Raw genomic sequence first — 10228 nt, forward strand, 5'->3', positions numbered from 1 at the left:
GTGTCACCCTCGACAGCTCACTTTCTTTCCACTTCCACATTAATAACATCACTCGGTCTGCATATTTCCATCTACGCAACATTAATCGTCTCCGCCCCTCTCTCACCCCTCACACCACTGCCATTCTAGTTCACACCCTCGTCACCTCGTGTATTGATTATTGTAATTCACTCCTCTTCGGTGTCCCCCACAAATCCCTCCATAAGCTCCAACTGGTTCAAAACTCTGCAGCCCGTATCATCACCCGAAAACCCCTCCTTTCACCACATCACCCCCGTCCTCCAGCAGCTCCACTGGCTCCCAGTCAAATTCCGTATCACATTCAAAATCCTTCTCTATACTTTCAAAGCCATCCATAATCTCGCCCCCCCCCATCTGGCTGATCTCCTCCACATTACCACCCCCTCTCGTTCCCTCCGGTCTTCCTCCTCCCTTCACCTCTTTATGCCATCCGCCCCCCTCAGCACCACGGGGAGCAGAGCTGTCAGCTGCTCTGCTCCCCAACTCTGGAACTCTCTCCCACCAGACATCCATAACAATGTTTCTTTACCCCAGTTCAAATCAAGACTCAAAACTCATTCAATCTCATTCAATCATGCATCATTCAGTTTCAATCTGCATATTCGCTATAATTTCATTGTTTTCTTTTTAACTGTCTGTTGTTTTTATTATTTTTATTGTGTTTTTAATCTTCTGTAGAGTGTCCTTGAGTGCTGTGAAAGGCGCTGCCAAATAAAATGTATTATTATTATTATTATTATTATCTTTGGACTTTGATATTTGAATCAGAATTCCAGATTCTGTGCGTGTGTGCGTGTGTAATAAACCACCTTCAGTATTTTCATATTTTATTTAATAAACAAATAAAATAAATTTCATCTACTGGATGCGACATTCAGATTTACCTTCAAAATAAAAGTCTGCCATGCAGTCAAAATGACGAAGAAGGAATGCACAACACTATCTCTAATAAGGTATTTCACAATAAAAAGCCTTCACATAAACTAAACATATTACTTCCTGCTGAATTTTAACAAAAAATGGTCATAACCTTCAAAAGGAAAGCCCTAGGGAACATTCTGTTACTGTTACTACCTTCAAAATAAAATTCTGACATTCAGATGAAAAAATATGAATTTCAGTGATACAAAATCAGTCAAAATAAAAGCCCTAATTAACAGACATTAGTATTCTTTAAAATAAAAGCACTCAAACTATAAAACTATGGCTTCAGGTCAAGGGTTAGGGTAGGGTTTCACTTAGGGTTAGGGGTTAGGGGTTAACCCCTAACCCTAACAATAACCCAAAATAAGAGCAGGCAAGAATAATCAATATTTTTTTTTAAAATCATAATGGCCTTAAAATTATAATACAATTTGCTTTTTCATCTAAATTAATATCTTATATTGACAACAGTTCACAAATGATTTCTATATGCAATAAAATATTTATTATATTAAATTATAATCAATAAATAGAAATAAGTCATAAGAATTAAAGTTCTGACGTATGAAAAACAAAATAAAAAGAGATCATTTAAGGAGAGAGGTTTCACTGCGACAGGTTACTCAGACTCCGATTGGTGGAGAGGAAATTTCCCATGAAGCTCGGCACCTGCAGACCCGTCGTTATGGTGAAACCACCGCACCAAACCTGCAATGCAATTTTACTGCTGTTACTACTGATAGTACTGTGATACCAAGAGTACAAGTACTTCACTGCAGAGTACTGCACAAATACACAGGACAGATAAACAGTGAAATACTCAATGCAATAAACAGTACTACACACATGTACACACACTTTATATGTTTATATTTCATACATTCAATGTTAGTAACAGTCCTCCAGTCATTCACTAAACACAACTTCTATTAGACCAAAGAAGAAGCGACAACATTATTATTAAACCATGAGAAAAGAGTCTACGTTTCAATTAAAGCAAAAATACTACAGTACTACTACAGTATAGTACTGCTGTAGTAGTACTGTAGTACTCACAGTGAAGGCAGAGACAGTGTAGGATTACTGTAGTTTTACTGTAGTATTACTGCAGTACTCACAGTAAAGGCGGGGACAAGCGGCTGGCTAAACTTTGTTTTGAAGGAGTGAAGAAGACGAAGTCGATTGACGTCAATAAATGACAAATCGCCTGAAACACAGACACATCAGATCAATGTGAAGACAATGACAAGCTGATAGAAAGCTCAGGTGACACTGTAAACGCTGTGATGGTTAAAATAAGTTGTGAAATACAGTGAGAGGTTGAGCTGAAAGCAGGTGAAGTGTATGTGTACTGTGAACAGTTGAGTGAACTGAAGCTAGCTGAAGCGTGAAACTGAAAACAGTTAAAGAGTAAAAATAAGTTTAAAAAAAAGTCAGGTGAAAGCAATTGAAGTGCTAAACTTCATAAATTTTAATAAAAACAATATAAATATTTCTTTATACCGTTGTCGTAGTCACAGTAGATTCCAATTCGTTGAGGCAGTGGCCAATCCAGTGCTTTCGCTCGGTTGTTGTGTTTGATGGCGAGCGAGCTCTGCAGCCATTGGCTAGCGTGGAGACACCACGAGCTGGCGCTCTTCCCTAATTGGTCAAAGCGGCCCAGGCTGGCCCGATAGGCCACACCCACACTGAATGATTTCCAGTCCGCCAGGGGGCGGAGCTCCCAGTAGTGGCAGCCGCCAATCATCTCCTGGTCACCTAGGAGGTGGAGGAATAAAAAATATTCAAAGTCTTGAAAATAGAAAACATGTATTTTTAGTGTGAAGAAAATTTTAAATAACAAAATGTTTTCAAAATAAAAGCCAAAGAGAAAAGGCACCAGTCTTTTCTGTTGTACCTTTAAAATTTAAGTCTACTATTCTGATTATTCTTGTTATAAATGTCAAAATCAAAGCCCATGCTAATAATTAACATTGGTAATCAATGATAGAACTTATATTTTCAATTAATGTTTGATGTCAACAATTCACAAGTATTTTGTACATTTAAATTATAATTCTAATATTTATTTTCTCTAATTAAAATTATTATGAGTATGTTAATGTATGTTAATAAATCGATTTCCTCCAGAGTTTATATTTAAAGGACATTCATTGGCAGGATCAGTGTAGTACCTAGTACTGTGTACGACTCTCCAGCGAATCTGTCACGTCCAGCTCGATTTCCTGCCGTCTTATTGGGTGACGGTGTGGCGCTTCTGCTGCTAATGAAATAAAATACAATAAAGTAAACATGTTACAGGCGAAAGAGTGAAAAACACTTTAACTTTCCAGAGAATAAAAATAAAAGTCCAGCAACGTGAACAGCCAATGAGGTTGTGTCGAAGCAGTGATGCAGCAGAAAAGATGAAAACATGAATAAACAACACAAACATTGTAATACTGGAAAATGGAAATTAATTTGTGTCAGAATTTGGACAAATTTGTACAAAATATACAAAAGTCTTACATCAAAACTTCTATTTGATAATAGTGTAAACATAATAGTTTTCATAAAAAATACAACTTTACTTTAATTAAAAACACTCATTTAAAGTTTTAACATAAATTACTGTAAAATGACTAAAATATCTCTCACCCTGTAATTGTCTTATCAAACAAATCTACAGGAAGAAACCGGTGATTTATTTTGATTTAAGTTTAACCTGTTTACAGATAAAATAATAAAATAACAACGTACAAATATACGTTAAAAACATGTTGGAGTTCAAAAAATACAAACATGAAGCTATTATTAAAGAATTAAATGCTGATGTGATGTCAGCAGTGATGTCAGCAATGATGTCAGCAGTGATGTGATTGGCTGCATGAAGGAGAGATGGTGGATGAAGAAGGTGACTGGTGACACAGCAGTTGCTAAGCAACCAGACAGCGAAGACAGTCTCTACCTGAGGGAGTCGGAGAGGACGCAGTACGGAGACTGAAGAGGGACAAAAAGGTTAAAGAACAAACAAACAAACAGCAGCAGAGAAAATACTGAAGAAACAAGTTTTAAAGTTATAACTACCTGTCCACCTGTTTTTGTCCACCTGTACCTGTCCCACCTGCACCTGTCCACCTGTACATGTTCCACCTGTACATGTTCCACCTGTACCTGTCTACCTTTACATGTTCCACCTGTACCTGTCCCACCTGCACCTGTCCACCTGTACATGTTCCCCCTGTACATGTTCCACCTGTACCTGTCCACCTGTACATGTTCCACCTGTACCTGTCCCACCTGCACCTGTCCACCTGTACATGTTCCACCTGTACATGTTCCACCTGTACCTGTCCACCTGTACATGTTCCACCTGTACCTGTCCCACCTGCACCTGTCCACCTGTACATGTTCCACCTGTACATGTTCCACCTGTACCTGTCCACCTGTACATGTTCCACCTGTACATGTTCCACCTGCACCTGTCCACCTGTACATGTTCCACCTGTACCTAGTAGTATTAATAACTATTGCGTACTAATGTAATAATACAGTAATAACAACTGAGTACTGCTTGGTCAGTTGTGATGACATCATGAGATGGTCCCTGGTTATATATAAAGATGTTTTGTAAATAAAAATGTAAAATATTCACCTTATTTCCTCTTTGTGTTTTTGTCTGTTCCCTCCAGTGTTGTTGTTTATTATTGTATTTATTGTTGTTGTTTATTGTTGTGCTAATGTATTGTTTATGAGTTTATGATGTGTTTTAACCAGCCTGTGGACAAGACAGATTATTATTATTATTATTATTATTATTATCATTATTAAATCACATAATGTATCATGTACCACATGTATGTATCAGTACTTCATGTACTTGTGCATCATTATTTTCAGAGCTGTAATATAAAGCTGAAGAATATTAGGCTTTGTATTAACTATCTATTAGTGTCTGATTGGTTCTCTTCATAATCAAATCATTATTATGTGTTTGTGTAAAATACATTTATAGTGTTTCTAATGATGACCTGCAGTAAACATGGCCATCTACACGTCAACAACAATTTGTATCTGAGTGACACAAATATATAAATAAAGTTTTAAAGAATAAAACCTGATGACATCATCACTGGCACATTTCTTCACCTGCTTTTACTTTCTTTGCCTCTGAGTCTGGGGTCATGACCTTTGACCCCCTGAGGCTCCCAAGTCACCGTGTCACCCTGAACCTTCAGCTCAGCGTGGGCCGTCGACGCATCGAAGCCAAAGTTAAACGCTGCAAATAAATAAATAAGAAAAGAATTTCATTTTTAACTTTTGGTTTTGATCTTTGAATTTCACATTTTTTATCTCTCTCTCTCATTTTGTCTTAATGTCTCTCGCCCTGAAATGAGGAGTTCAACTTTACTTCTGTTTTTACTTTATGTATTTGACACAGTGAGACCTCTCTTTCTTTTAACACAACTTTGTTGTCTGTCTCATTCTTTACTCCTTCAAACAATGTCCACTCATCCGTCCATTCAACCATTCATTCATTCATCCTTTTTTTCATCCATTCATTCAACCATTTGTTTGTTCACCTCTGGTTTCCATGGTGACAGGCTCAGAGAACTCTCCAGCTGCCGTTTTGTTTTTTGCTCGAACTCGAACGACGACAAAGCGAGAGTCAAACTTCAGACCTGAAAGACATTTTATATTTTATAATAAAACTATTCAATTTAAAATCCAATGAAATGGCATCCTGCAGAGCCGATGTCGTCCTGATGCTCCAGGTTAGGACAAGAATTAGATTAATTCCCTGTCCATACGGGCAAAGCGTAGACAGTAGTAGGACCCCAAGAATAAAGATTGATCTCCTTCCACACCAAAAACTATTAAAGTTGGGACCGAATCAGGTCCAGTGCTAGCTTAAGGTTAAGGCTAATGGTTAAGGTTAGGTTTACAGGCTATGGTGTTTAATGAGTCACAAATTTAAAAACATTCTAACTAAACTTATGGTTCAGTACTGTTCAGGGTTAAGGTTTACTGTGACCTCTGACATCTCACCTGAGATGGTGACCTGAGTCTCTGTGATGTCACAGATTTTTTCCCAGCATGCCTCTCCTGTGGCTCTCAGCGAGCTGTCGCGGTTCGTTTTTCTGTATTCGAGTTCGTAGCGTTCATTTGGTCCGTTGATACCCTCACTGTTGGCCTCACTGGCTGGTCGCCAGGCAACCGTGATGTTGTTGTCATAGACAACACAGCTTGAGAAGTCAATCTCTGGAGCTCTGGGTACTGTAAAAAATACACCGTCAAAACAAGAAACATTTTCAAGATGAAAGACAAACACAAATCAATAAATAACACACTGTAAATAATTGTTTTGACTGTAAAAATTCAAAATAATTATAAAAATAAATCTGAAGAAAGTTTAAAGAATAACTTTGAAATAGGTAGAGAGGATGAAAAGATTAAAATGATGAAACAACAAAATCAAATGATAGTGTTGTTTTATTGTTGATCTTTTGTTTATTATTGTAAAACTTTCATTTTTCATTTCTATTAAATTTTCTTTTGCCAGAACTTGATTTTTATTTCAGATATTTAATTTTGATCATTTAAAATTTTATTTAAAGACAAAAGACAAAGACAATAACATAATAAATAACAAGTAAATTAATTAATAAAATAATAAATAATAAACAAGTAGGAAATGCATTTCCTGACTAACAGCTGAAGTGTAAAACTGTGTTTTACCTGAAGAAGCTGAACTGTGGAAAAATGAATTCCCTGATGTCTCACCTGGCAGGAAGTGAAGTCGTTGAAGCCCCACCCTCTCCGCACTGAAGTCAACGGTGAATTGTGTCATGTTCTCCGACACTGCTGGACGAGTTGTCAGCCGAAACGCTGGAGCCATTGTAACCCTGGGAACAGGAGGGGGCAGGGTACCGAGGGGGAGGGGGGAGTGTTACGTGTTAGTGTTTTGGGGCGGGGTTATGATGTCAGGGGGCGTGGTTTACATGCAAATGATTTCAGAGCTGCAATTTATTTATAAAGCTTAACTTTGTTAGTTTAAACATGAAGAAGAAAGAAAAGAAGAAATTAAAATAAATAAATAAATAAAAGAATTTAGATAAAATAAATGATAAAAGTTTAATTCCAAAAACCAATGACTGCAGAAAATCAAATGAAAAATATAAAACAAAAATAGCAAAGAGAAAATAAAAGACCAAAACAAACAATAGATAAAGGAAGAAAAAGAAACAAAAACAAAAGAAAAATGACTAAATGATATAAAATGCGGCAACAACTGAACAATGACAATAAACAGGATGAAATTTAACTAAAAATGACAAAACTTCAGCATTTAATAAACTATATATAAATAAATATAAATATAAATTAGAACAGAAACTTTATTACATGTTCATATTAAAATATATTTTAACTGTGAACGAACCTTTCTTTGATTTGTTTTGCAGCCTGAAAATGAAACAGACAAAAGAAACTTTAAATAAGTAAGTCTTATTTAAAGTTTGATAATAATATCAAAGTTGTTTTATTCATGTTAATGTTTGTTTACTCTGTAGTTTGTCAACTACCTGCAGGAATTCTTCTTCAGTGGTGATGGTCAGTGTTTGATTTGCAAACTCCAGCAGTTCTTCACATGAAAGCAGAGCACACTTTCCCTCCGACAGCTGCTTCTGAAAAACAACAACAAACCAGAAAACTATTTTCAAAAACTCTGAAATAAACGGGAGATGACGAGACATAGACAGAAAACTGAGAGTTAAAAAAAATTGACAAAATGAGAAACTTAAAGTTTTAAAATGTCTAAAAACAACTAGCCGTAACATTTTATTTATTAAAAAACATAAGTTTGAAAATTAACAAAATATAAAATAAAAAAATATTGAGTCAAACTAAATAATTCAAATTCACCTGCAGCTCCGCCTCCTTTCTGCGCTTCTCCTCTTTGATGATGTAACGGAGCTCCGCCCCCTTCTCCTCCAGGGCCGAGCTTAGCTGCTCAAGCTCTGCCTCCAGATCTGACATCACCTTACATGACTCCCCCTGATTGGACAAAGTTTTTTGTTGTTGTTGTCACTATTTTTTTTACCTTAATATTTTCCCGCCTCTCTAAGCCCCTCCCCCTCAGCTTCTGACCTGCAGTCCTGTCAGTGTGTTGTCGACTGTTTCCAGGAAGTTTTGGAGCTCCTCGTTTTTATTGGCTAATGTGCTGATGATCCTGCGCAGAGCTTCCTGTTTACAAAACAAACAAAAACACAAACATGTCTTTTATTAAGACATTCACACAAATCTGTTTCCATAGCAACTCGAGTTCACCTGAACATCACCTTGTGTTTGTGACATCACCAGCAACCAGCTGTAACAAATTTACCTGAAAGTGTCCAACAGGTGAACGGATCAATCATCTGTGACATGTGACCTTTCACCTGCATTCACCTGACTCATCAATAATCTGAAAGGATTGATTAATTTATCAATAATACATGTTGAGGTTATTGGGGGTGTGGGGTGGTAGAGCGAGGTAGAGTTACACTGACAGAGAGAGAGGTCGACTTACATAGAGAATGAAGGAGGTGGAGTTACAGAGGAGAAAAAAAAACACCTGAACAGAAAGATTAATCAATAACCTGCTGATCAATACATTCTTACTGATACTGACTAGACCAGAGAGAGAGAGTCTTATCTGTAAATCCCTCATTCAGAGTGATGCTCACTCTACCAGAGAGAGAGAGAGAGAGAGAGAGAGAGAGAGAGAGAGAGAGAGAGACATAGAAACTGAACGGGAGAGAGAATGAACAGCTAACCGCTAACAGCTAGCTAATCCTCTCTATCGCTCACTGTCCGTGTGCTGTCTATGTGACTGAACCTCAGCAGACTGATCAGATATTATTGATCATCAATCGATCCGATTCTTACCTTCTGAGAGTCCATCACCTGAGAGAGAGAGAGAGAGAGAGAGAGAGAGAGAGAGAGGGAGAGAGGGGGAAGATGTGGGCACTGACAGGAAGTGAAGTCACATAACATCACAGCTTCACTTCCTGTCTGCACTGTCAAAATAATGGTCTGATACTGAGATGGCAACCCTCTGACGAGTTTTAGTGCGGATGTAATTTATTATTTTATTTATTTTCGGCTCAAAGTCTCAACACAAACAGTATTAATACACGTGACACAGCATTTCTCTATTTTATTCACTATTAAACATTAAATAATATAATAAGAATAATAAGAATAATGATAATAATAATGAGCTAATTTCTATATTCATATGAAGGTGTAAAATAGTAGAAATAACATTCATCATCTGAACACGTTTACATGTATTTTATTTTTAAAAACTGGTGAAATTTTGGAAACATTTTGACATTACAACAATAAAACACCAATAGTTTTTGATTTAGTCATACTGTAATATATACAGTGTATATTGACAGGTCAGTGTATAAATACACACACACATATATGTATATATATGTATATGGTATGTATGTTTGAACAGAACTGAATCCAATAAAAATGAAAATACAGAATTGGATGTTAAAAACTCAAAGTGGGTCCGTCAGTTTTTCTACAAGCTATGACACAATGATAATAATAATAATAATAATAATAATAATAATAATAATAATAATAATAATAATAATATAATAAACTTCTCACCTTTCAGCTGATGAAACCATTTTCCTCCAATAATAGCCGAAAACTTCTCCGACACATATTCACTAATTTATTTACAGTATTTATTTAATTATTAACGGAGAATACCTGGTAGGCGTGCATCAACATGGTCCATGCCTAAAGTCGTCACGGAACCCAAAACCACAACACACACAACAGACATGCCACGGAAACCCAGGCCAGCGTCCTGTGTTACAAGCTCCCTCCCACCTCAGGAAACGCCGCCCCTCACAAGCCAGAGGAAAGGATGTGCTCGCCCGCCGACGCGCCACCGGAGAGGTTGCCGAGAGTTACTGCGTGGAGGGACACGCAATCTCCGCCCCTCAAACTCTTGAGCATACAGGAATCACCATCGCTCTGCCTACTACAATCGACTACTCAGCCAAAGAACGCATCGCACCAGCGCCATACACTACCTCCTGGCTGCCGGCCTCAGCACCTCCACCCCAAAGGAGGCGCCGGACTTCCGACGGTGTGGAACGGTGATGACATTCCTTGCCGAGATGCAATCAGTGCCGCCAATGCCCAAAAAGACCAAACCCAGGAACCAATCAGAGCGGCAAGCAAATGGCGAGCATCTCCAAGCTCCTCCCGCCTCCCCCCTCCTCTTCCT

At 37.6% G+C, this 10228-nt stretch overlaps 1 protein-coding gene across 1 annotated transcript; it reads right to left on the reverse strand.

Moving 5' to 3' along the window:
- Positions 1-885: 885 nt before the first annotated feature.
- Positions 886-8883, reverse strand: LOC111238752 (FSD1-like protein). Its single transcript, XM_022768424.1, has 13 exons — positions 8854-8883; positions 8074-8169; positions 7849-7980; positions 7509-7610; positions 7367-7389; positions 6709-6830; positions 5974-6201; positions 5508-5606; positions 5074-5203; positions 3120-3208; positions 2449-2703; positions 2064-2152; positions 886-1653 (listed from the first exon to the last, which is right to left on the reverse strand). The coding sequence occupies exons 1-13, from the start codon at positions 8866-8868 to the stop codon at positions 1552-1554; spliced, it is 1482 nt and encodes a 493-aa protein (XP_022624145.1). The 5' UTR covers positions 8869-8883; the 3' UTR covers positions 886-1551.
- Between the last annotated feature and the right edge of the window lie 1345 nt (positions 8884-10228).

This window comes from Seriola dumerili, unplaced genomic scaffold (genome assembly GCF_002260705.1).
Source record: "Seriola dumerili isolate Sdu_G_001 unplaced genomic scaffold, Sdu_1.0 BDQW01001588.1, whole genome shotgun sequence".
NCBI classification, from domain to species: Eukaryota; Metazoa; Chordata; class Actinopteri; order Carangiformes; family Carangidae; genus Seriola; species Seriola dumerili.